The sequence below is a fragment of the Mus musculus genome, chromosome 11 (genome assembly GCF_000001635.26).
Source record: "Mus musculus strain C57BL/6J chromosome 11, GRCm38.p6 C57BL/6J".
NCBI lineage: Eukaryota > Metazoa > Chordata > Mammalia > Rodentia > Muridae > Mus > Mus musculus.
In genome coordinates, this window is record NC_000077.6 from 109,787,496 (window position 1) to 109,815,255 (window position 27,760).

At 45.6% G+C, this 27,760-nt stretch overlaps 1 protein-coding gene and 1 long non-coding RNA gene across 4 annotated transcripts in view; one reads left to right on the plus strand and one right to left on the minus strand.

The window, feature by feature from the left end:
* Positions 1 to 770: 770 nt before the first annotated feature.
* 1700012B07Rik (RIKEN cDNA 1700012B07 gene) overlaps positions 771 to 27,760 on the minus strand; it is a 39,814-nt gene continuing 12,824 nt past the window's right edge. The window contains exons 2-6 of one of the 3 annotated variants that reach the window (XM_006534114.3): positions 26,064 to 26,251; positions 9,783 to 9,916; positions 6,611 to 6,784; positions 4,141 to 4,299; positions 771 to 1,306 (exon numbers count right to left, since the gene is read on the minus strand). In XM_006534114.3, coding sequence (XP_006534177.1) covers positions 989 to 1,306; positions 4,141 to 4,299; positions 6,611 to 6,784; positions 9,783 to 9,916; positions 26,064 to 26,251 — 973 coding nt within the window. In that variant the 3' untranslated portion in view covers positions 771 to 988. Of the gene's footprint in view, positions 1,327 to 4,065; positions 4,300 to 6,610; positions 6,785 to 9,782; positions 9,917 to 26,063; positions 26,252 to 27,760 lie in introns of those variants that run through there. The other 2 variants (NM_001162428.1, NM_027038.1) reach the window with 2 other exon arrangements.
* Gm11683 lies at positions 9,688 to 15,301 on the plus strand. The gene is made up of 2 exons (XR_389104.3): positions 9,688 to 9,818; positions 14,515 to 15,301. It is a non-coding gene; the product is annotated as a predicted gene 11683 (long non-coding RNA).

A 27,760-nucleotide genomic window follows, 5' to 3' on the forward strand; every position in this document is an offset into this window, starting at 1 on the left:
CCCTATCCACACTAGAATGGCAGCTTGTGTTCAGGCAGCCATGGTGTTGAGTTATCATGAGTGTATAACTTCCCTGTCATAGCTAGAAGGCACAGTATTACAGTAGAATTTGAACATTATAAATTAAACATAACATACAGGTTACCCTCATAACTCCTTTAAGATGCATTTTATTAACCGTGAGAATTCCAGATATGCAGAGGATGTCCTTAAATAGTACTCATCCCCACTGCCCCTCCGATCTCCTCCTGAGCCCATCCCTACATTTTCACACTCTTCCAATTTTAGGTCCTCTTAAAAAAAATCCACTAAGTCCACTTTGTGCCATCTAAATACTCACGAGTATAGGGCCATCCAGTGTGGTTGACCTGCCAGTGGCTGTACCATTAAATGACCTACCTCAGTGCCTCAGGAGCCATCAGCTGTCAATATCTACTCAGTTGGGTCTGGGTTGTCTGGGGTCTCGTGAGCCCCTCTCCCTCAAGCTAGGATGTTCAGGCAGTTACAGCTGCTGTGAGCTCAAAAACACAGTGGTCCTGACATTTCCAGAACAAACTGTTTTAGCTGGTTCTTCCCTGGCCCACTCCCCCACCATCCCCCCCCCCCCGGCTATGGTCCCTGATCCTTGGAGGAGGAGGGATAATAATAGATCTCCCGTTTGTTGTGGCTACTCTCAATTTTTGCTGCTTCCTCAGGGAAGCCTTCTTTTCTCTCTCAGCCTTCACAAGCTCTTCATTCCCCAATATGACCCTGAAGAATCCCTTATTTCTCCACGGAGCTCATTTATACACATGTCCTTATAACTTTTATGTTTAAGGTTGAGTGGATGGGGAGAGGCTGCATCTCCCGGGGTGCCCCGAACAGTGCCGGGAACATTGGAGACATTCAGATTATTGCCAAAGCACAGTCACCTGCTGCCATGTGTGACGATACCCAGGGGTGATATGCTCACGGTCCCTACAATGGAGATCTAGGGTAGACACTGTTTTCAGGTCATATCATTGGTGGTGGTTGCCCTGGTGAGGAGGTCTAGGTAGGGCAGAGCTGGAAGTGAGGTACACAGAGCAGATGAGGAGGACCAACCAGAGGCAATGGGGAGAGCATCCTCAGGACTCCCTTCGAGCAGGGCTTCTATGTTCACTGTTTTCCGCTGAGCCTGACTCAGATCTAGCAAGTAGGGTACACACTCAGGAAATGCCTTCAGAAGTTTGAATGAGGTCAAGGATGGAATAGTCTTCCAGGCGCAGTGATGAGATGCAAGCAGAGGTTTGAGGCTTCTGTAACGTCCATCACGTGGGAGAGGACCCTGATGATTGAATGATGGACCTGATGATTGTCAAGAAAAGTTCCTGGAAAGACCTGAAGGGTTCTCAGAATGGTCCAAGCACTACAAAAAACATGGTGCTGGGAGATCTTGCCCTTCCCCCTTCCCTTGCTAACCATTAGATTGCATTTCTACTAAAGCTGTCCACCAAGGTCTAGTCCTGTATCTGTCCATTTTCTTATGCCTGAATAAAACTCCAAGGTCCAGCTATCAAAATATCAAGGCCCAGCAATCAAAATTCATCATTTGGCTACACTGGCTAACCTGTCTAATCAGGACTTACTAATTCAACCTAGCACACACTTCCCCTTTCTCCTTAAAACTCACTCCTGGCCCACCTTGAGACCCATCCCATGGGGAAGCACCAATCTCTGACACTATTAACGATACTCTGTTATATTTGCAGACAGGAGTCTAGCATGGCTCTCCTCTGAGAGGCTCCACACAGCAGCTGACTCAGACAGAGGCATAACCCATTACCAAACAGTGGATGGAGCTTAGGGACTCTTATGGAAGAATTGGAGGAAGGATTGTAGGCCCAGGAGGGGATAGGAACTCCACAGGAAGACCAACAGAATACCCTGGACCCTTGGGGCTCTCAGAGACTGAACCACAAACCAAGGAACATACACAGGCTGGACCTAGGCCTCCCTGCATATAGGTAGCAGATGTACAGCTTGATCTTCATGTGGGTTCCAAACAACTGGAATGGGGGGTATCCCAAAAGTTGTTGTCTATACATGGGATATGTTCTTCTAGCTGGGCTTCCTTATCTGGCCTCAGAGTGAAAAGATGTGTCTAGCCTCACAGAGATTTTATGTGCCAAGGTGGGGGGATTCTTATGGGAGCTCCCACCTGCTCAGAGGAGAAGGGGATAGAGGATGGGGGATGGGGAATGGGGGATGGGGAATGGGGGATGGATTGTAGGAAATGGTAACTGGGAGGAGGGCAGTGTTTAGGATATAAAGTGAATAAATAAAAATAAATAAATAAATAAAGTTAACAATAACATTAAACAAAATTGAAGAAAATAAAAAAGAACCACTCTCGCAGAAATACCTGCTGCTGTCTTTGTCACATCCAGAGGCGGCCCCCAACTTGTCCCTCAGGGTAGTGAATCTCCTTTGTGCTGAGAATTTGGTGTCTGGGTGTGTTCTGTGCTGACTTGGAGGCCCCTCCAAGAACCACACATTCTACTACAATTTGTTGCAATGTGGCAGATCTAGAGCCTGTGTTATAATTTATTCTGGGTAATCTTTAGCCCCTTAGTAGCAATTCCTTGTCCACCTCTCTGACCTAACAGCCCTGTGACTGGCCAATTAAACTTGCTGGAGCGTATTCCTAGAGCAGAAGCTGTCCCCAACCAAGAGACTGAGAATGTTGCTGGCTCATCCGTGTTCCTTTCTTTTTCTGATTTTACATCTGTCTCTCAGGACATTCCCAGTATGAGTTTTATTAGCTTCTTTTATAGTTAGAGATGAGCCACCCCATTCCAGCAACAGCAGAAGTCTCCCCACTTTGAGTTAGGCTGCCCACGTGATGTCTCCACAAGCGTATCTGAGATGGTCTTAACTTACGATTTCCAAATTGTTACCCATTGGAGTATGGGGTTTGTGGTTAGCCTGAATCTACGTATCTTGGTTATGTTACTCATACTGGGTTCTAGAACAAGCCATTTCTCACCTCCTCTGAGTTAAGAGATTTGGTTTTGTGTCCGTGTGGTCTAGCAGTTTACTGCATGTGAAACTGATGACCCAGAACCGGAAGACCCTTAGAGAAACGTTGGGCAATGGGTCTGCGAGACAGCCCAGTATAAACCATGGCAAACAGGCCTTGGCTCAAGCACAGCTTTAGCCTTGTGAGTGAAGGAAGGAACCTGATAACTGACCTGAAGGTTTTAGATGCAGGTGCGCATGGTCTTCAGATACTGAGATCCGTGGTCATAATTTTAAAAATAACCTTTTTTTTTTTAAAAAGTGATGAGCATATATTGCTTTTAAACATTTAAGGAAAATGGAAGCTACTTAGAGTGGAAGAGTTCATTTAGGAGAGCAGCGTTAGCTTTTGCGCTTATAAATTATAAAGCGTTGTTTTCATTTAGCTTGGGCATTTCTCCTTGTCATGATCTGATTTATAAACCACTAAATGTCCCAGATCTTAATTGCATTCCCATCATCCGTGTTCCTTTTTTTTTCTGATTTTACATCTGTCTCCCAGGACATTCCCAGTATGAGTTTTATTAGCTTCCTTTATAGTTAGAGATGAGCCACCCCATTCCAGCAAAGGAGGAATTTTCTTTGAGCTGGGAGTCTCTCTCTCTCTCTCTCTCTCTCTCTCTCTCTCTCTCTCTCTCTCTCTCTCTCTCCTCTTTTTCTCTCCTTTCTCCTCTCTTCTCTCAATCTGTCTCTCTCTCCCACCCCAACCCCCACTCTGATCAGCCGCATTGTGAGGAACTAAACCCAAGATGCTCATATAATATCCCAGGAGTAGCGAGTGAGCAATGTTGGACTTCTGGTGCAGAGTGGCAGCCTTATCCTAATAATTTTTCAGGCTTCTGAGGAACGTGTCTGGTTGTGCCTCTTACACTTCCTAATGGTTCAGCCCATGCCAGAGCATAATATGGTCATTTCTTAGATCATATAAATGTGGTCATATGTGAGGCTGGCTCAACGGTCTCGGATCCCTGGACGTTTTCAGTTTTTACGTCAGATCTTGCAGTGAGGGACCACCATACAAGTTTTGCAATTTCATTTCATGTCGTTATATTTCATTGTTTTAACTATTGGGGGGAATAAAGGCTTTTTAATGTGGCTCACTGGCTTGTCCTTCTCATGATGGCCATCATCGTTTCCCAATGTCAGCTCTGGAGACAGGGGTGAATCCTGGAGGTTCATGTCACCGAGGGATGAAGGGTTTATTCTCCGCCTGTGAGAACTCATGGGCAAGTCTCTGGGCAGCACCAGCCTTCGCATCTCCTGTGAAGCAGGGAAGACTTGTGGTGAGAAGGGGCATGGAGGTGGAGAATACCTGTTGATATCTCCAAAGGGAGCTGTGCCTGGCTACACCTTCCCAGGCTCAACCCCTGGCTTCCCTATGGAATGCTAACAGATGAAGACAAGCAGCGGTGTTTTTCTAGCTTTAGGCCCTGTGTACAGAGTGTGCATGATACGTGACAATTGGACAGAGTGCGTGAGAATTAAGTGTTAGCAGAGTCTTCAGTGCACAACCTGGGTGGTAGTTTGAATGAGAACTCCCCCCCCCCCCAGTGATGCTGTTTGGAGAGCTTTGCTGGAGGAAGTACTGGGGGAGGGGGGAAGTGGCCTCCCTCCACTTCCTGTTCTGCCCTTCTGCTTCCTGTGCATAGAAATACATCACCAGCTGGTTTCCTGTTGTCATATGCTGCAGGATCCCCACCATCATGGACTCCATCCCTCTGGAGTCATAAGCCTGAATAAACCCTTCCTGCCTGCCATCATTTCTTGTTTTATCACATTAACAGAAAAGTCACTACTGCAACATGACATGAGTTAATAACTTAGCACATGGGAGATAGTCTCTTCCCATAGAGGAGGCATCCATTTGTAGGGGTTTGTTCTGCAGCAACACCACATGCTGATATAAATGGCTCTTAGCTCCTTCTGTGTAATCAGTTTATGCATCTTCTCATTAACCACGTATCATGACTGCATGACTTTGGTTCACGGCGTTTGTTCCTGGGGTTCCGGGAAGAACAGAGGCTTCTTGGGGGTGGGGTTTGGATCCCGTTCTCGTGTTTGGGCCTGGACAGAAGCACAGTGTCTGAAGAATATTGGTCAGTGGACAGAAGATGAAATGTGGCTAGTTTCTAGAAAGGTCAGAGAGTGGTAATTTTCAAATTCAACTTCACATGGGAATGTGGTTAATACGACAAACCATCTGGTTTGCTCCGGTCCAAAGGAGCTGAGATATTCGCTTTTAGAATGAGGACCTCGGAGTCTTCTGAGACTCAAGATTCCATGTGCTAAAAGTTGGAAACTGCAGGGACAAATGTCAAAGTCACTCTTGGCAAGCTAAGGATGCGCTGGTGACTTCATGTGCGGAGCTTGAAGACCTGCAGATGTGATGTCTGGGATCCAACCCCAAGCCTCTCATCTAACTGTTCCGAGGAAGGCTTAGACATTATTAATATATCTGATTTCCTGGCTGATCCTGATGTTCAGTAAGCATTAGTACAGATGTGTTACAAGCAGGATCCAGCACACGTTGGAGGGCTGTGACTAGCTGCAGTTGGCATGCTGTCTCTTCTGTGCTCAGGGTTCTAGTTGTTTAACCCTGTTAGTTACCCTCCTAGTGGGTAATTTTCTGTGGGTGCCATCGCAGAAGCAAGGCTGGGACGTGGTTGACTGGGTAATAAGGCACAAAGGCAGTATACAGAATAATTCAGGAAGGCAATTCCAAGCTCCCGCCTGCCAAAAAACCCACCACATAATTGGAATCACAAAAGCTTGGGATCCACACTGTGTGTGTGTGTGTGTGTGTGTGTGTGTGTGTGTGCACATATGTGCACATTCATGGGTACATGGAAGCCAGAAGAGGGTGGTGGATGTCCTGATCTATCATTCCTTGTATTATTCTCTTGAGCCAAGGTCTCTCACTGAACCCATAGTTAGACGACATCCACTAAGCCCCAGGGATCCTCCAAGGTCTGCCCCTTGTCACCCATAGAGCTACAATTGCAGGTATGCACGGAGCCACGTCCAGCTTTTTTATGTAGATGTTTGGGGATTTGAACTCAGGCCCGTATTGCTTGAACAGCCCATTAAGTCATTGTCATAGCCCCAGGAGTCTACATTTTTACACAGTCTGTCCAAGTAATGCTGAGGCACACTCAGATTTTCAGACCGCAAGTATACCAACTGCTTCTCCTTTCCAGTATAGCTCTTCCTGTGGAATTGCCTCATTTCTGAACATCACAGCTGTAGCCATCCCCTGAACTCCTCCCACACGTCACTGTCCCATATGATAGGAGAGACTACTTATGGTGGCAGATGGGAGGACAAGTCTCAGCACTTTACCCCCTCCTTTTCTGTGAGCTGGCAGTGAGTGAAAGCAACAGAAGTATATTCCTCTGTAGATAATGAGTCCGGAGAATAGATGCTTGCCAATCTAAGATACTGAGTTAGGGGTTAGCGTTAACCCTTTGCGACTCGGCATTCTTGGGGCCAAAATTGACTAATCCACTCTTGAAAAGGATGAAGACCCGAGGGTTGTCCCTGGTGGCCCCCGAGGACTTAATCTGAAACTTACTGTGGTGGCCAGAGCCTGGAAAGGAGAGAAGACCTGCCCAAACTGATAGCATTTGTGCACGTTGATGTCACCAAAGCGGCTACGGCGTTCCTTCCACCCCGCCAGCCTCTTCTCTGCCTTCATGTCCATAAGGTGCCGGAAAGGGCCCTGCTGGGGCAGACGGGCCATACGTGCCTGCAAAGGACCAGTTTGCATGGGTGCTTCGTTAGACAAGCTGTACTCTACAGGAGGCAGCTCTCGCTCATGCCTCTCATCGATGAGATGGGCTTTCATTGACTTTTGCCTTCTGCTATCTTGAGAGACAGAGGAAAGAGCCACGCCCTCCACTTGCTCTGAGAAGTTGTGATGGTTTGTATATGCTTGGGATAGGGAGTGGCACTGTTAGGAGGTGGGGTCTTGTTGGTGTAGGTGCGCTACTGTGGGCTTGGGCTTTAATACCCTAGCCCTAAACTGCCTGGAATTGAGTTTTAGAGGCCTGCAGATGAAGATGTAGAACTCTCAGCTCCTCCTGCACCGTGCCTGCCTGGAGGCTGCCATGCTCCTTCCTTGATGATAGTGGACTGAGTCTCGGGAACCTATAAGCCAGCCCCAATTAAATGTTGTCCTTATAAGAGTTGCCTTGGTCATGGTGCCTGTTCACAGCAGTAAAACCCTAACTGAGCAGGAGTCTGCGCCATGCGCTGAGAGCCAGAGCACAGACTGAGTTTCAGCTCAAATGGTGCTAACTCACTATGGGACCTTGGTTTTTCACTCAGCTCCATGGGGACTCCTGACCAAGGTTATTATTTTTTTCCCCAAGCTTTGGAGTGGCTTAGTTTAGACGAAAAGCGACACACTGGGCTCAGTCAGGTAAATGTTTGCTCTGACTTTGGATCACTGGCATTCATGTGAAAAGTTGGTGATAGCAGCGCGCGTGAACACGCACGCATCCATGCACACACACACACACACACACACACTCTTATGGAGCTGCATCACCACGGCAACAAACCCGCGCCTATCTAGGAGGCATTTTCTAGATTAGATGACATTTGAAGAAAGACCCACCGTAAATGTGGGTGACCCTTTCTGTAGGTTGGGGTCCTGGACTGAACAGAAAGCAACATATCAAAGAAGCACCGTTGCTTCCTGTTCTTACCACCAGGCTGTCTTGCCCACGGTAGACCATCCTTTTGAGCCAAAACAGTCTCCCCTCTGCAAATTGCTTGTATCAGGCATTTTCTCACAGTAATTAGAAAGATAACTACTGTGCTTTGCCTCCCTGACTTTTCTAGTTTCTGACCATAGGACCCTCGGCTCATTTCTCTCTCCTTACTCGACCCCTCTGGACTGTCAACAGGTCCCAAATTTTTCCTGAACAACACAAATCGTCCTTGTACAATGAGTTCCACCTCGTGATCTGCTCATGAGTGCCTCACCAGGAAAACTTTCCCCAGGAACGTTTGCCTTCCTTCTTAGTGGAGGAGTCCCAGAAATTACCGTCTCTCTCCACTGCTTCTTGTTTGTGTCTACAAAGCCAGGAATCTGGCCAATAACTGAGATTGGTGGCTAATGGCTTTGGGCTGCTGACAACTGAGTTCCCCCCTCCACCCCCATTCTAACTAGGCATGTGGTGGAATGAGTGTGTGGGAAGCCAGGCCCACCACAGGAACTTGGTCCCAGTGAGGGAGTTAGACCACATCCTGTCTCCCACATATCAGGAAACAAGACCAGGTTTTGTTTCTTCCAGCACTGACCAAAAAGACCCCAGATAGGGAGTGAAAGAGTCACCCTGGGATGATGACAGAGGAGTGACAATCATTCAAGGCCAATCAGATCTCAGGGATCAAGCCTTTCCCTTCCCAGATGGGAAAACTGACCCAGCAGTGTGGAAGGGGACTTCTCTAGGTCCTGTCACCTCTGCAGTCAGAGGTCAGTGGCTAGATGTAGTTTCAGGGTAGCTGCTCTTTCAAAGGAAGGCCATTTCAGGGTTTACCATGAAGAGCTATGGCTTGTTGGCGACAGACCTCAGATGCACCAAGACCAGGTTGTGACCAGAGCTGACCTCCCGTGGAGCTCTCTCTGCAGTGAAAAATGAGTGATCCTTCCATCTCCCTCCATCTCCATTTCTGCCGTTTCCTCCCTATTTTCTGTGCTCTTTCTTTATAAGATTTAGCATCACCATCATCATCCTCACCATCACCATCATCCTCATCACCACCATCATCATCCTCATCACCACCACCTTCATCCTCCTCCTCACCACCACCTTCATCCTCCTCCTCATCACCATCATTCACCAGATTAAATAAAGTCAACCATAGGTCAAGAGGCAGAGCAAACCACCAGTTGACAGGGAGTGAACACAGGAAGAATCCATAGAGACTGAGAGGAAGTAAGTCATGGGGACAGATAGAGAGATGCACAGGAAGTAGAAGGGAGGGGCATTCAGTTTGGAGGGTATTTAAGAAGGAGTGTGAAGGAGCTTTGTCCTTCTGCGATGCTGGTTGAAGAGGAAGTTTCGCTGGGTGCTTTGCCTCTCTGAGGTAGTAGGCTTTCACCCCAGCAATCTGACTCCCGAGTCTCCATTTGGTAAAATCAAACAATTGGGATTTTATTTTAAAACTAACAGAACCTGCCCCAATTAGGTGTTCACCACCGACATGGCTTGCAGACCATGTGGGAAGTTCCCCACAGAAATTTGTCACCCGTGTGAGCAATTTGATTTGGATTTTCTGGATTTTTAAATGTCTATAGTAGGGATAAAAATTCAGAATGACTCTGAAGTGTTGGTGGAACACGTTTCCCACAGAATGAAAGGAACCTACTACCTGTGGGAAAGACAGTCCATCAATGGTGGGAAAGGCAAAAGGGCTTCTGGGCTATCAAGGGGTAAAAGACCACCTTATGCAGTCTACACATGCACAGCAGACACTCAGGGCATGGAGGCAGAACGGAAGGATTCCTGGGTGGGAAATGCCTCCAGGAACCTCAGAGAACTATGTATGCACACTGGAGAGTGTATTCTTTTGGCCATTCCCCAAGTGAGGCTTACAGTACATTTCCACACTTGCAGCGGTTTCATTTCTCTGTCTAATCGGAAACAATGGCAGGCAGGTGACAGAGTCTGGGTGGGAATCCTGTCCTTCTGATCCCCCACCCCCACCCAGGGCTCCCCATGCCCTCCACTCACCCTTCTGTGAGGACTCATCTTCTCAGCCTGCAACGGGTAAGAAGAAAAGGGGCTCGCGTCGTATATTCGGATGCTCTTTGTTGTTGGAGGGGACAATTCACGACCTTGTCCAACGACTTTGCTGTCACATGCTCCTAAGGGAATTAGAGGTAGATTCATAGAACCCAGAGGGTTTGGCAACCTCTAACCTGTTTCTAAGTAGCAGGAAGAGAAAGGATTCCCGGATCTTCTGCCTGCTTCTTTGCTACAACGAACAGGGTTACTTTTGCAGTGTGTGACCACAGGGTATGACAAGAGAACACAACACACTCTCGAGAGCACCAAGAGCCAAGATTGGGAAGCTGTGGTGGCAATGAGTGGAGGCTGATCTGTCGACAACTTGACTAACTGAAATCACAAGCCACTTGTCACTACGGCGGGTGAGGGATTTTCTTGATCTGATGATTTCCAACAGGAAGGTTGACCCTGAATGTGGATGACCCCCTCTGGAGGCAGTCCAGATGGATGTGGTAGAAGGAAAGGGTGTTCTCTCTGCTTGCTCACACTCTCACTGGCAAGTTCATCTAGCTGGTTCTGGGGACATTCCTTCACCGGCATTAGAACGAATTTCTTTAGGACTCTTAAAGATTTATTATCTATAGGTACACTGTAGCTGTTTTCAGACAGCCCAGTAGAGGGCATCAGATCTCATTACGGATGGTTGTGAGCCACCATGTGGTTGCTGGGATTTGAACTCAGGATCTTCTGAAGAGCAGTCAGTGCTCTTAACCACCTAGTCAACTCTCCAGCTTCTTTAAGGATTCTGACCAAAGACCAGCAACTGTCCAGGGCTTCAGTGCCCTGTTTGGAACTGCTGAGACATTCAGCCTCATGGACTGAACAGCTACTGTATTCTCAACATCTCTACTGTGAGACAGCCATCGTTGGACTAAAAGGACCACGTCCTTTTAATACACGTTGTGTTCCTTTGGAGAACTGAATAAGACAGAGAACTGTCTAATAAAGGTGCTGTGAAATTCCTAGGTGATGCTCAGAGATGTCTTGTGGGGAGTGTGTATTCTCAGGAAGTCATTCTGCTGCAGCTATGTGAGCTGACCCTCACTGTGGGGATTTAACTGTGTAGAGAATATTATCAGCGCTCAGGCGTGGTTGCTTAATCAGGTCAGCTAAGGAGTCAATTGTGCAAACCCTTCATTTTGCTGCACGGATGGAAAATTCTCTATCTTAATGCAGAGGTTGACAAACCTTCTCCTCAAAGGCCAGATGGTAACTACTTTAGGATGTGTAGACTGCATGATTTTTTCCAACTATAGAGCATGTCTACTGGCACACATAAATAGCTCTGGTTGGGCTCGGTCAGAAAAGGGCTTGCTGTATAATCATGACACAAGTTTGATCCCCGAACTGGTATTAAAGATGCATGCTGCTGTGTCTGACTTTTTTACGTTGAGTGCTGGGAATCCAGACTCAAGTCCTCAAGTTTTTGAAGCATACATCTTATCTACTGAGTCGTCTCTCTAGCCTCAAGGCTCCTTTATATTAAAAACCTAATAAAGGTCCCTAATTTCTAGAGTAAATTATTTCATTGCCATATTCCTTAATCACCTCTTCTCATGCTGGCCAGCTTTCATGGATTCGTGAGAATTTCCTAGTGTATTCTACCTCCCAAAGATGCAGGAGGGGCTATTTATCCTCTCATGCATGAGCACTAGTGGGTAGTTAAGACCATTGCATCTCCTAGGCATTTTGTGAAGGTTTCCTCTGTTGGGCCAACCCTGCTGCTCATTCATTTCCTTTTCCTCTATAGAAGTAGCTTCTGTTGTACAGGGCCAGGGCTGCCGTGTGCTGTGTGCCTCCTCAACACCTCCTTCAGGCTGAGTGGAAGCCTTGCACTTCTCAAAGGATTAAAAACAGAGAAAGAAGTAAGGAAAATTGCAAACTACAAAGCCTCTATGAAATTCTATGAAGAGGATTTCAGACCAATTTTCCTTATAAAAAATGATGCAAAAATACTCAATAAAATACTCACAAGCCAAATGCAAGAACATATCAATGATATCATTCACCATGGTCGAGTAGGGTCCATCCCAGGAATGCCAGAATGGTTCAATATATGGAAATCCATCAATGTAATCCATCGTATAAAGAAATTGAAAGGAAAAAAAAACCCTATAATCATCTCCTTAGATGCTTATAAAGCCTTTTACAAAATCCTTCATGTTAAAAGTCTTGGTGAGACCAGGGATTCAAGGCACATACCTAAACACAATAAAGGCAATATACAGCAAGCCAATGGCCAACATCAAGTTAAATGGAGAGAAACTTAAATCAACTCCACCATACTAAGGATCAAGACAAGACTGTTCACTTTCTTCCTTTCTTTTCAATATAGTCCTTGCACCTCTAGTTGGAGCAATAAGACAACTAAAGGAGAGCAAGGAGATACAAATTAGAAAGGAAGAAGTTAAAGTATCACTATTTGTGGATGATATGATAATATACACAAGTGACCCCCAAAATTCTACCAGAGAACTCCTACCGCTAATAAACACCTTCAGCAAAGTGGCTGAATACAAAATTAACTCAAAGAAATCAGTAGCACTCCATTTTACAAAGGATAAACAGGTTGAGTAAGAAGTTAGGGGGACAGCACACTTCACAAATAACCTCAAATAATATAAAATACCTTGGTGTAACTCTAAGCAAGTAAGTGAAAGACCTGAATGACAAGAACTTCAAGTCTCTGGAAAAAGAAACTGAAGAAGATATCAGAAGATGGAAAGATCTTCCATGCTCATGGATCAGTAGGATTAACATAGTAAAAATGGCTATCTTACCAAAAGCAATCTACAGATTCTATGAAATTCCCATCAAAATTCCAACACAAGGTTCTTTATAGACCTTGAAAGAACACTCTCAATTTCATATGGAAAAAAAAGGGGGGGGGACCTTGGTAGCTAAAATAATCCAGGACAATAAAAGAACTTTTGGAAATATCACCACCCCTGTTGTCAAGCTGTACTATAAAGCAATAGTAATAAAAACTGCATGGTATTGGTATAGAAACAGACAGGTTGATCTATGGTATAGAACCCAAGAAGCAGAAATAAACCCATACACCTTTGGACACTTAATACAATGGGAAAGAGAGAGCATCTTCAAATAACGCTGGTCTAACTGGGTGACTGCATGGAGAAGGATGCAAATAGATTCATATGTATCATCCTGCATAAAACTCAAGTCCAAGTGGATCAAAGACCTCAACGTAAAACCAGATACACTAAATCTCATAGAACAGACAGTGAGCCTAACCTTGAACTCGTTGCTATCGGAGACAACTTCCTGAAGAGAGCACCCAGGGCTCAGGCACTAAGATCAATAATAAATGGGAACTCCTGAATTTAATTAACAAGTGGGACCTCATGAAACTGAAAAACTTCTGTAATGCAAAGGACACTGTCATTAGGATAAAATGACAGCCTACAGGATGAGAAAAATATCTTCATCTGACAGAGGGCTAATACCTAAAATATCTAAAGAGCTGAAGAAGTTAGACACAAAACACCAAAAATAATCCAATTAAAAGATGGGGTACAAAGCTAAACAGGGAATTTTCAACAGAGAAATATCTAATAGCCAAGAAGCACTTAAAGAAATGTTTAATGTAATTAATCATCAGGGAAATGCAAATCAAAGCAACTTTGAGAGAGTTGCTTTACACCTTACACCCATCAGAATGACTGAGATCAAAACTGATGGGAGTGCAAACTTGTACAGCCACTCTGGAAATCAATTTGGTGGTTTCTCAGAAAACTGGGAAAAGTTCTACCTCAAGATCCAGCTATGCAACTCTTGGGAATATATCCAAAAGATGCTCCACCATCCCACAAAGACACTTGCTCAACTCTGTTCATAGCAGCTTTATTTGTAATAGCCAGAAACTGGAAACAATACAGATGTCCCTAAACTGAAAAATGGATAAAGAAAATGTGGTTCATTTATAACAATGGAGTAATACTCAGCTATTAAAAACAAGGACATCATGATCATTTTGCAGACAAATGGATGGAACTAGAAAATATTATCCTGAGTGAGGTAACCCACATACAAAAGGACGTTCATGGCATGTACTCACTGATAAGTGGATATTAGTCATAAAGTACAGGATAACCATGCTACACTCCACAGACCCCCAAAAAGCCAAATAACAAGGAGAATCCACAGGAGGATGCTTGAATCTTTCTCAGAGGGGAAATAAAATAAATATCAGAGGTGGATGGAGGAGGGAACTGGGTGGGAAAGAGAACAGAAACCAGTAGGGGCAGCATCTCTAAGATGTGTCAGAGACCTGGGACAGGGGTGGGGGTGGGGGGAAGCTCCAGGGAGTCTATGGGGGTAACTCTAGCAGAGAATCCTAGCAGTAGGGGGTAGGAAGTCTTAGGCGGGCCACCTCCAGTGGCCAGGCAGGACTTCCAGTGAAGAAATAAGAACACCAACTTATCCAAAAAAAAAAAAAAAAAAAAAAAAAAAAAAAAAAACCAAAAAAAAAAAAAAAAAACAAAAACAAAAAACACCCTTGACCTAAAATGTATCCTGCCTACAAAATGTGCAGGGGAAAAGATGGAGCAGAGATGGAGGGAATGGCCAACTGATGACCAGCCGAAATTGAAACCCATCCCATGAGCAATTACCAATCCTCGACACTATTAATGATTCTCTGTTATGTTTGCAGACAGGAGCCTAGCAAAACTGTCCTCAGAGAGGCTCCACCCAACAGCCGATGGAAACAGATTCGGAGACCCACAGCCCAATATTAGATGGAGCTCACTTGAGTCTTGTGGAGGAGTCGGAGGGATGATTGAGGGGCCTGAAGAAGATCGAGACTCCACAAGAAGACCAACAGAATCAACTAACCTGGACCTTTGAGGGCTACCAGAGACTGAAACACCAACCAGAGAGCAAACATGGGCTGGGCCTACCCCAACCCCCAGCACATCTGTAACAGCTGTGCAACGTGGTCTTCATGTGGGTCCCCAACAACTGAAGCAGGGGCTTTCCCTGAGTCTGTTGCCTTCCTGTGGATCCCATTCCCCTAACTGGCCTGCCTTGTCTGGCCTCAGTGGGAGAGGATGAGTCTTGTCCTGCAGTGACTTGATGTGCCAGGGTGGGGTGATATGGGGGGGGGGCAGAAAGAGCTCCTCTTTCACAAAAGAGATGGGGAGTGGGGAGTGAGGGGAGGAGGCATAGGGTAGACTGGGAAGAAGGGGGTTGATATTGAAATATAAAGTGAATAAGTAAATAAATTGATAAGAAAAAAAAACAGAAAGAAGTCAGCTCACTGAACATTTCCCCTTAGAAGCCAAGGTAGATATAAAACCACGACTCAGCCTTTTCTGAGGAGAAAGGGAAGATGGTGGAGGGTGAGGTGAGAGGAGGGTCTAAGAGGAGTGGACTGAGGGGAAGCTACAACAGGGATGTAAAGTAAATTAATTAATAATAAAATGTGACTCAGAATCGTCTTTCAGAGTCTGCTAAAACATTTAATTCTGAGGTCCGTGCTGGTATGTGGGAAGCATTTTTTTTTCCTTTTTCCTTTGAGCTTGTGTTCTGAGCATGCACATCTGTGCTGACACACGTGGAGGATGGCGGTCACTCCTGGGTGCTGTCTGTGTCTCATGTACTGTCTGCCTGTATTTTTAGGCAGGATCTCGAACTGGCCTGGAACTTGCCTGTTAGGCTAGACTGGGCCATGGATTTCAAACGTCCATCTTTCTCCTTGTCCTAGTGTTGGGGGTTTCAGATGTGTGCCCACATTTATTACATGGTGCTGGGGGTCAAACTCATGCTTGTGCAGTGAGCACTTCACTGACAGACATCTCTCCAGCTCTGAACATTTTCATCAGTGGAGTCAGGTGATGGCTGGGCTACCATGGTTTAATGGGGTGTCTGGAATTTAACAGAGGCTCAATAAATGTTTGGGAAACAAGTTCATGGGGGGAGGGCTGTGAAGATGCCTGTCTGAGCTGAAACTGGACTTTTCTTCCAGGATGCTCTGCCTCTTGGGATGCCTGTCAAGAATTCGAAGCAGTGTGTGGTGTACTGGGAGGGACTGCCCCTTTAGATCCCAGGCACCAGAGCTCACGTGGCTTTCAATCTCAAATGTCTTCCACTACTCCAGCATTATCTTAAGAGGAATCTAGTCTCATGGGGCTTTGCTGAGACCCCCTTAGCCACTAACTGTTGGCCTTTGCAGCCAGTATTGCTGGACTCAGGGATTGTTCATCCAGCAGGCATCAGGGGCAGCCCCTCCCAGGCTGGGATGGAGGTGGCCCTGGGGAAGAGGAAAGGCACAGGGAACGGGGGAGTGGGAGACTCCAGGCTGCTCTTTATTTATTGTGAGATAACCAGGACATTTGACTACTTTTAAAATTCTTTCTTTAGTGATGGTTTTTAGGGGTGAGGGGGAGGGGGAGGGGGAGGGGAGGGGGAGAAGCAGGGAGGCATTCTCTGGAAGTGATTAAACCCGGAGATAACACATACTCATAGAAAACTGGAAATTTTGAAAGAAGACTTGTTTGTAACCTCAGAATTAATCCCATGCCCTTGATGCTGAAAATGCTTCTCTTTGAGCACAGAAAGAGAAGTATTTCCTACTTAACTCTGAGCCTTTTAAAGTAAAAAATAGGTTTCTGCTGAACAACTCTGTTTCCTCTTAAGAAAAGGACATGTACTTGGCAAATACTCTACACTGAGCTGCACCCCTACATCTTTGGGTTTTATTCTTGTTCCTTTGAGGAAACGGCCTTGCCATGTGCAGGCTCTATAAAAATATTAACTTACCCGTCTCCGCTACCATGCCCATGTCTGTGTAGGCCTCAGGACAACCCTGGGTGTCACCTTTGGCTCTCCCGTACCTTTGAGACAGGCTCTCTCATTTTCTTGAAGCTCGCCAATTAGGCTGGTTGGTGGACAAGTTTTCCAGATCTTCCCATCTGCACCTCCCCAGTGCTGAGACTCACACCTAGCACTTTCTGCAGCTTTATCTGGGCTCGGAGGGATTGGACTTAGGTTTTTGTTCTCTCACGGCAAGCCCTGTATGGACTGAACCTTTTAGAGCTATTTTAAAAGGGGTTTTCATGTTCATAGTAGGGGTACTAAATTTTCGCTGGCTGGAGAGTAGCAGCTCCCGGCTCTGGTAGTGTGTAGGAGCCTCCCATGGAGGCTTTCAAAAAGTCCAGTGCGCAGGTGTCCCCATGCCCACTGAGGTTGAGTTTTGCTGAGCAGTGCTTTGGACAAACCTCTGGGTGATTTCCACTAGGGCAGCAGGGACTCATACACCACCCGGTTAGAATCTGGACTTACCTGTGTAGACTCTGGCGACCAAATAGATGCTCCTCTGTGTTGCATGCTAGAAGCCAAATCGGGGGTGGGGTGGGGGGTGGGGTGGGGTTAAGGGTGGAAATGATCGCCTTATGGATTGCAGTGTTTGACTGGTTTAAGCACCTTTTGTTTCTGACAATGGCTTCCATATGCTTAAAAAAGAAATAAAAACCACACTGGGTTTTAAAATATCTATCTATCTATCTATCTATCTATCTATCTATCTATCTATCTATCATCTATCTATCTATCCACCTATCTATCTAAAAGTCATTCAGTTGTATTAAAGCTTTAAGGCTTCTTGCCAACTTCTGCATCAGGGAAAAGCTGTTAATGCAAGAGAAACACTGTAATTTCTAAACATTTTAATTTGATTCTGTTAGCGTTACTTTCACAGCTGCCTCATGTAACTCAAGCTGGCCTCAGATTCTCTGTGTAATCAAGGTCGGCTTGAACATCTGACCCTCTTTCATCTGCCTCCCAAGCACTGGGTGACATACATGCATCGCCATGCCTGGCTTGTGATTTCTTTTAAAACAAGTGTTATGTTAATATTGTTTGACTCTCCCAGCTCCTCAAAAGGGCTCTTCCCTGTGGCTTGAGTATTCAGAAGGACCGTGTAAGACACGTGTAAGAACTGAATCTTTATTGTATAGAGTATGGCAGGTAGAATTCTAAGATGCCTAGGATTCTAATCCCATATGATATATGTCCTAGATGATCCATGTCCTTGGATGTGACCTGGGCTGGTGAATGTGATGATCCAACATTCCAATGACTATGGCACTATAAGGCAAAGATAAAGGAATTTTTTAGTTTATAAACCCTTATAAGGTGACTCTAAAGGGATCAAGAAGGAGCTTATGGGTTGCAGAAATGGCTCAGTGGCTAAGAGACTTGTTGCTTTCCAGGGGACACCAGTCTGTTTCCTAGAACCCACATAGTGGCTAAGAGCCATCTGTAATTCTAGTTCCGGAAGATCTGATGCCCTTTTCTGGTCTCAACAGGAACCACACATATGGTACACATGCCTACACGCAAGCAAACCACTCATACCCCCCAAATAAAAACAAACAAACAAAGAGCGTATCTTGGCAGGCCTCACCTAATTCACTGAGTCCCTTCAAAATGATCTTGGGTTCAAAGCTTTCAAGAGACAAACCAATGTGAGTTCTAAGTCTGCAAAGAAATGGATCTTGCCAAGAATCCAGAGCCACAAGGGGATGCCAAGGGTAGGAGTCAGTAAGCTTTGTCCAGTTTCCTGACCCATAAAAGTAGACATAATTAGCAGATGTTGTTTTAATCCACCAGATGTGTGGTCATTTGCTCTGTGGCAAGAGGACTCTGATCCAGTGGTGGAGAGATAATAACAGAGAAAGGTTAAGGGACTTGGCCAGGAACACACATTGGAAGCTCGTGGGACTGGGAGTCAAGCCTCTTCATTTGCTACAGTGTGCTATTAACCACCATTCCACCATCAGTTTACAGAAAAAGGCTCACTGGCACCAACCCTCTTTTTTTCTGGAAAATATAAACTGGAACAAACCAAGGCTGATTCTAAACTCTGCTGCACTGTGAAAATCAGAAGAAGGAGCTGCTAATACAACACAGAGTTCACACACACACACACACACACACACACACGCACGCACAAGGTAGCAAAGCCAGGATTTGGTTACCACCTGGGCTCTCTTTGTGGATGCTGGCTGTGCCGGGAGATGAAGGGCAGGCAGCATTTGTGAGTAGATGTGTTTCAATGGTTGACTCTAAATGATGCCTCCTACAGGGCCACTGGTGTCCACACAACGGCAGACGATGGCTCCTTGGAAGCTGAGAGGTGCTGTTGTCTGTAGCTGCGAACTTGGAAAAGTCTCTAGACTTTCATAATAGAATATTTTTCCCTTATGAATCAGGGGTAATAATACCTGGTCAGCCCTGACCTCCACCATCAGTTTCCCATCATCCTTGATCTCGTCACGAAGTGACTGCTTTACATATAAAGCCATTCCACTGCTTTGCAGCGGGGACGGCCCTGTGTCATAGTTCTGTCCAGAGAGCAAGGATAGTATGGTGTGGGGGAGAGGATCATGGGAAACGATCATTTTCTAGTACACAGCTGGAATGAGATTGTTTCATTTTCCAGGACCCATCTGCCCCTTTCCTGTTTGGAATGCATATGTGTTGTACCTTAGAGGTGAGAAGCCATCTTGTGGAGGTGAGACTAAGGAGGAGGAGGAGGAGGAAGCTGTGGAAACCTTGGGTCTCTGATGGCAACATGGTGACACCAACCAGCCTTGTATATATTGTTCTGTATATCTTGTTAATTGTGTTCACTTAATAGGGTATGACCAGTAGAATTCTAAGATGCCTATCTCTAGGTACATGACCTAAATGATCCAATGTTCCTATGACTATGGTACTACAGGGCAAAGATGAAGGTATTCTGTAGTTAAAAATCCTTATAAGTTAACCCTAAAAGTTCATAGGTTTTCTTTATAGGTTTCTTCGTTCTGCTTATGACATGTTATTTTTAAGGAGTTTTTAAAACACTAAAGAGCAAATAATTCACACATTATGATAGCTGAATGATCCCTCTCTAGAGCTGTAATGGATGTAGACAAGGGATGTAGATGTAGAAAAAGCCAAACACCTCTCTTTCTCAGTACAGATTCTTGGGAATTATCGATGTAGTGTGGGTTGGGGCATAAGTGTGGCACAAATGGAATTTAACCAAGTAACAAGTCACCAAACAAACCTAATAAATATGGCCTTGTCAGAGGCATAACACACCCAAGAACATGCTGCCTTCTGTCTTTGAACACTGAAATCTGAAAATGATAAAGACTTTGGGAAGTAATGAGCCAATCTGCTAGCAAAGCTACGTCCTAGGTCAACAGACAGGGGAGTTGGAACCAAGAGATAGGCGTTCTCCCCATTCCAGTCCTAGCAGACTCTCTGGTTCCAACTCCAGGGTTGGCTGCAGGAGGCAGCAGAGAAAAATGTGGTTCATGAGTGGAGGATGGTGAAGGGGCTAAGGAAAGCAAAACTCCCCTGTCCTTTAGAGCCACATGAAAGGAGGGAACAACTGTCTTTGCAAAGGGTGGACCTAGTTGGGAACATAGGGTTGTTCTAGAATCTCATGTATTATGGGACATACCCATTTGGCTCTAAAAGACAGATGATGGAACTGGTAATGGCAACTTCTGAGAGGTCGGTTTGGGTTTGGATTTAAGGAAAAACCTTCTATCAATATCTTCCATGAATTCGTTGTGCTCCTTGGCCCTGTGACAAACCTGATAGAACTGGAGGGAAGAAGGACTTATTTTGGCTCACACTTTGAAGTGTACAGTCCGCCACAGCGGGGGAAGGCATGGCAGAGTTCTTAGCTTCATGAGTATATGGCTGGTGCTCCTCACATTTCAGGGGAGCAGGAGACAGAGGGAAACTGGTACATGGCAAACTCCATTTTATATCACAGAAGACAAGGTCCCTGAGATCAGAGGCAAACTACCCATCAGCACACAAGCATGCATGTGGAGGATCACTCACTATTCCTGGGTCTATGAAGTGGAAACTTAAGGGTTCTTTGGAAAGTTATTTGGATGGTGTTTTGCAGGGACAAGCATGTGAAGGAATGTATTGTTAACGTGGACACAGGTGTGAAAGGCCGACTTGTGAGGAAATGTTTTGCTGAAGGAGACACAGGATAGAGGATGCTCTGCTAAAAGACATGTAATGAAGGATTCTTTGCTGACAACACGCATGTGTTGGTCTGCCTTACACTGTGTAGTTGAGCTGCATTTGTTGGGATGCCATAGAGAGAAACCGCACCAAAAACTTCTGGTGGTGTGCTGCAGTTTCTTGCCGCTTCCAAGGACTTGGGCTGATTGGATGCACATGCTGAGGCAAAACCTATGCTGAGGCAAGGTCACGTGATGTTTGGAGGGTAAAAATAGGTCTCCAGGGAGTGACGGAGACAGAGCTTGGCTTACTGGTACAGTTAGTTGTACAACACTTGTCTCACATCTTTGCTGATTTTTGCTTCCTTGAGAGAAGCACAGCCAAGAACTTCTCCTGGTGTCCCTCCTAGTCCCTTCTGTTGACTCAGGCTGAGGCTTAACTGTCTCTGCTAGCTAGGTCATGCCACCACTATTGCTAACCTGACTCTACCAAACTGGACTGCTGGTGTATCTGTAAAGTGTTTGTGAGTAGATCCAGCTGCCACTGCCTGCTACCCTGTGAACTGAAGTGCCGATTTCCAAACAACACAAATGGGAGTTTCTCCAAAGAACCTTTGCAGGTCCACTACAGGTCCACTTCCCCTGTATCCTTTCTTTTCCACTACCTCTGATGGGTGGTGGTGTACAAGGGAGGTGAAAGCCTTTACGAACCATTATTAAAAATAAGACATTGAAAAAAATTAAAGTTACAGGTCTATCCACTGCCCTCCTTTTTTTTTTTCAGAGATCTATTCCTTCCCAAAAAACCAGTCATGTTCTGCGAAACAACCCAGACTAAGTGGGCATGTCCCACCAGGATGTGTGGTTATGCAATATTGGCCTGAAAGAGGAGCTTACTCTGAGTCTGGATAAATTGGAGCATTGCTTTTTTGATCTACAGTCTCCAAAGTTTTCCTTGATACTTTCAAGCAGAAGCAGATTCTAAGCAAGGTTTGTGGCATCAGTCACATCCAATACACAGCTTTTGGAGGAGGAGGACTGGGGACTCTTCAATCTGTGTCTCTGCCATTTGTCTGCACATAGATTCCAAAATTACTGTGGAAACCACACATTCCCAAGCAAACCGATTTCTTTTTCAAACATTCCTGGCTCTGACTCTGTCTCTCTGTCTGTCTTTCTTACACACATACATACACATACATGCCCATGCACACACTACAATTCCATTTGAAATACTAACATCTCCGTGTCAGTCAATGGAAGCCGATCTTGTTTCTGCAGCTCATTAGCTCAAAAACCAGCAAGGCTGCCCAGCCCCCACTCCTCCTCCTCCACACTATGTCGGGCTTGGGAGATGAAGTGAGAGTAAGTTGACAGACACAGAAACCTGCTTGGCTCTGGCAAAAGCATCTGTTGGAAACTTGCTCTGTGATTTCCTGAACACTTTGGGTCAGAAGTGGGAGGGCACCCTGAGATGTTAGAAAATTCTAGTTGCTTTGATGTGGGAGGTAAATAACAAACACACAGACGGACTTGAAAGAAGTATGGTGAGTGGGTTCTGAACTCAGGCTCAAGGATAAACATTTCCCAAACATTCCTTGCTCAGAGCTTGAGAGCTAATAGCTGCCTGAGAAAATTTACTTGGCCCAGATGGGACCACCTGCAGATGAGAAGGATGCTCAACACCCCCGCCCCCCAACAGAACTGTTCTCTGCAAAGATAGGATGCCTTGGAGACTGGATAATACATTATCTTCAAGCCTCTGACCATTTTTTAATTGGTTTTATTCTCCAGAATGTTTTCAGTTCTTGGAGCAGTGCCTGACACACAGTAGGTGGTCAGCAAGTATTTGCTGAGTGAAAGACAGAATGTGATTTCCATGTACAGCTCTGTCTGAAGTTCCTGTCACTGTGTTGACTGCATAAAGGATGTGTAGTGTAGAGGTAGGAAAGCTAGGGGGAACTTGGTTCCTGTGGTGGTTTGTATATGCTTGGCCCAGGGAGTGGCCCTATTAGGAGGTCCTGTTGGAGTAGGTGTGTCACTGTGGGTGTGGGCTTAAGACCCTGACCCCTAGCTGCCTGGACGTCAGTCTTCCACTAGCAGCCTTCAGATGAAGGTGTAGAACTCTCAGTTCTGCCTACACCATGCTTTCCTGGATGCTTCCATTCTCTTGCCTTGATGATAATGGACTGAACCTCTGAACCTGTAAGACAGCCCCAATTCAATGTTGTCTTTATAAGACTTGCCTTGGTCATGGTGCCTGTTCACAGCAGTAAAACCCTAAGACAGTCCCTAAACAGAATTGGAGAGAAAGATACACTAGGAAAGCTGGGAGAGAATCAATATGGATGTACATGGCAGTAGAAAAGCTGTGGGGTCCTGGGAGGTCCTTAGAAGGTGACTGATAGGAGATGGATACAACCCTTGATTCGAGCATCACCTTCAAAGCATTGATGATTTCTTGCCTCCTTGGCTTTAAAGCCAAAGCTTTTATCCCAAGATAAAGGATCTCCGCCCCCTTTCCTTTCACTTTTGCTGCAGGTCATCTTTTCTTTGCCTCCCCCGACCCAGTTCTCCTTGAGGACTAAGAAGGAAGGCAGGCTTTGCAGGAGACCCATTTGTTAAGCTCTTCCTAATCAAGGTCAAGCGTTCCTAGCTCTCATGGGCTGGAACGCCACGCCACGGCAACACGGATTTTTCTGGGGACCCAAACTATACATCTTCATAAAGCCTGTGGTGTCTGCATAAAGTGTAACCCATTCTGCTCTCTGTGTGGCTGGGCCCCTGGAGGTCACTGGGAGAATTTGGCAAAAGCATTCTGACAACCTCATCAGCGCTAATGGCTCCGTGTTCAATGACCAGGAGGGCCTTTTGTCTTTCAGATTGTAAGTGAGGTCACAGAGAGCTATCTGCCTCAGAATCAACCCCTGGTTTGTCCCTCTATCTTTGAAGCCTGCATAGAAGACCTGTTATGCATTAGCAAAGAGTTTGACTCCTTTAGCTAAAGAAAGACATAAAAATGTAAAGTCATCATGCCTCTCTGAAGCTCTCTCAGCTCAGGCAGTGTGGGTACCTCCAGGGTGAAACTGCCTTGCCTTTGGTGCTAAAACAATTCTGTGGGTAGATAACAGGTGAAGCTGAGAGCAAGGGAGAAAAGCAGGGAGAAAGGAGAATTTGCCAGAACTCGGGTGTAGCTTCAGTGGCTAGGGTGCTTGCCTAGGATGTAGAAAGCCTCAGGTTTGTTCCCCAACATAAACTTGATCTGGTGGTGCATAGCTGTCACTCCAGAGGTGGAAGCAGGAGGACCTGGAGTTCGAGGACATCCTCTATTACATAGTGAGTAAAAGGCTAGACTGCGATACATGAGACTGTGTCTATAAACTTGTAAATGAATGAATAAACCAATAAATATAAACCCATTGTCCAACAAATAAATACATATAGGAATAAAAAAATTCCTCCATTTAAAATAACAAAGACTCTGCAAGAGTAAAAGGAAGGAGGGGCTGTGGCATGACTCTGTCTCAGCTCTCTCAGTTACAGCATCATTACCCTGGCTCTTAAGGGACCTACTCTTGGCACTCGGCCAGGTTTGTTCTTCAAGCTTGAAGAGGACTCTCTTTGATAGTAGCTATTCTCGATATGGGAATGTTTCTGGGATTCACCTCACTGGATTTGGAGGGTTCCATTCTGCATGGAGGAACCCAACTCTATACATGCAAAAAAAAAAAAAAAAAAAAAAAAAAAAGCAAAGGGACAAAGCATTGTGGGCCCCTTGCCAAAGCCAAGTATCTCCAAAGGTCAAGCTCCGCACACTTCAGTCAGATTCTCTTTCTGAGGATTTGTTTTGAGTAAGAAAAATCTTGACCAGCTATGACCTCTGGGAACTATATAAACAGTCTGTCAAGGCATGCTCACTGATACCATATTGGTCTAAGATTATGAGAGTTAAAGCCCGCACCCACAAATGCCCGGCATTGTTATTGATAGGGTCAAGAGATAAGGAAGCTTCACCCCGATTGGCTGGCTTTTATAGATCTGAAAGGTGCTATACACACCTGCTGAGGAGATATACAACCAACAGTCTTACCAAACTATGAGTCCTGTGAACTATAATAACTGGCCTGACAAGACATGCCCACTGGATCAATAATGGTATGAACATCATGGGAGGAACCAGGCACTTTCTGATTGGATTTAAGTCTCATTCTATAAGATGAAATTCATACTTGGGCACCATTATCAAGCCAAGAACCTGTGTCTAGACAAGTAATAGGCCCTGATAGAGAACATACTACTATTATTCTACTAAATGGGCATAATATAAAACCATCTCCTAGTGACTTATCACTACACCCATAGATTATTACATCTATAAACCCTCATTAGAAAAGTTTCTTTTTTTCTTTCCTATTTTTTTTGTAGATGGTGGTTAACACAAAGTCTCATAACTGGTCACCATGTCACCTCACAGGATAAGAGTAATTGGGGCACTCATCCCTAAATTGGACATCCATATTGCACCCCTCCTCCCACAGTTCAAGGATCACCATGAAAGAGGGAACAGGAAGGTTGTCAGAGAGATGTAGGCTTTGGATGAATAGGTTGAAATAGTGTTTTCCAGACACAATGAGACAGTTTCACATCTGAGCTCAGAGAGGTTGTGACAGCAAGCACAGGATTTATGAACACCCAAGACAGGCGTTCGGATTAATATGGTAGAAATTATGAAATTCACAAAGAACTAATATTTTTAAAATAGAAATATATTAAAACAAACCCCTTCTTTCCCATGTTGTTATTGTCAGGTATTTTGTGATAACAATGAAAAAAAAAAGTAATATGGAAAGTAGAGCTTTTGAGCCAAAAGTTTCATCATGGATGGTAGTGGCTCTGTAGACTTGTTACTACAACATTAAAAAGTACTGCCGGGCGTGGTGGCACACGCCTTTAATCCCAGCACTTGGGAGGCAGAGGCAGGCAGATTTCTGAGTTTGAGGCCAGCCTGGTCTACAGAGTGAGTTCCAGGACAGCCAGGGCTATACAGAGAAACCCTGTCTCGAAAAAAAAAAAAGTATAAGATACTACATATTATATATGATTAGTCTTAAACACTAGTTTTGCCCTTGTCCTGGGTCTGGCTTCTAGATCTGGGGTCCTGTTTTGTAAACCCCTTTATGCCCACAATGTATGTATGTACAGCAGGGCTGGGCTCTCCTACCTTGCGTATCTTTTTGTAGTTCTGTTTTACTGAGAAAAGGTCCCTCCTCTGCAGCCGGGTCTTCTTCTGCCTCTTCAGTTCTGCTCCCAGGAAGCCAGACTCCCTCCTTGTCCTGACCGTGGGATGAGTGGTGGCTCTCTGGAAGCTCTTCATGATTTTTGTTCTCACTTTTCCTCTCATGAGAAACCCTGAATGTGGAGAAAAACACAAGTCCACCGTTAGGTGTGTTCTAAATGACCCAGTGACCTACAAACAACCCAGCTGGCGTGTGGCCAAGTGAGGAAGAGAAGAAATTGATAATAATCAGCTGGTTTTTGAAGAAAACATTGCTGGGAGAGGGTTAGCAAAACTGAGAAGCGATGCTAGCCGGTAGAGCTTATTAGTTTCGTTTGTTACTGCTGTGACCAAATACTTGACAAGAAGCAGTCTTAGGAAGGAAGGGTTTATTCTGACTTGCAGTTTGGAAGCAGACAGTCCTCGACAGCGGGGGAAGCCATGAAAGCGGGAATGGGAGGCTGGTAGGTCACCAGGCCTCAGGAAGCAAAAAGTGAACAGGAAGCTGGGCGGGGCCATGTAACCTTCAGGCCCACCCCAATGACCCGCTTCCTCCAATGAGGTTCCATCTGAAGGTTCCACAACCTTCTCTAACATCCGCCAGATGAAGAGCAAGCATTTAAACTCACGAGTTCTATAGGGGGTGGGGGGTGGGGGGTGGTGGAATTTCATATGTAAATCAGAACAGTTTTCTGATCTGAGATGCTCCCCCAGCTCCCCCAGTCACCATATGTTGAAGATACCTAGCTTGAGGTGCTTCAGAGTAGTAGAAATGTTTGAAACTGTGGCCTAGACGGAGAAAGTGTGCCTTTGAAGGGTGTAGTCTGCACCCCCCCCCCCCCCGACCGTTCTGCTCCTCACCGTGACGACCCCACGGTGATGTTTTGCTTCATCTCAGGCTCCAAGACAGTGGAGCCAGCAGACCCAACACTGAAACTGTGAACAGATATAAACCTTCCTCTTCTTAAAGTTGATTTCCTCTGGTACTTTGTCACAGCCGCAGAACACTAACCTATCAAGTTGTTTTTTTCTTTTCTCTTTTCTTTTCTTTTCTTTTCTTTTCTTTCCTTTTCCTTTTCCTTTCCTTTCTTTTTCCTTTTTCCTTTTTCTCCCTTTTTCCCTTTTTCTCCCTTTTCTCTCTCTCCCTCCCTTTTTTCTCCCTCCCTCCCTTTTCTCCTTCTTCCTCCCTCCCCTTCCTCCCCTTTCCTCCCTCCCCTTCCTCCCTCCCCTTCCTCCCTCTTCCTCCCCCTTCCTCCCCCTTCCTCCCTCCCCTCCCTCCCCCTTCCTCCCTCCCCTCCCTCCCCTCCCTCTCCCTTCCCCTCCCTCTCCTTCCTCCCCCTTCCTCCCCCTTCCCCCTTCCTCCCCCTTTCCCCTTCTCCCCCTTTCCTCCCTTTCTCCCCCTTTCCCCTTTCTCCCCCTTTCTCCCCCTTTCCCTTTCTCCCTTTCCCCCTTCTCCCTCTTTCCCCCTTTCTCCCCCTTTCCCCCTTTTCTCCCCTTTCCTCTTTTTCTCCCCCTTTCCTCTTTTTCTCCCCCTTTCCTCCTTTTTCTCCCTTTCCCCTTTTTTCTCCCTTCCTTTTTCCTTTTTATTTTCCTTCTTTTCTTTTCCTTCTTTTCCTTTCCTTTTTCCCCCTTTTCCCCTTTTC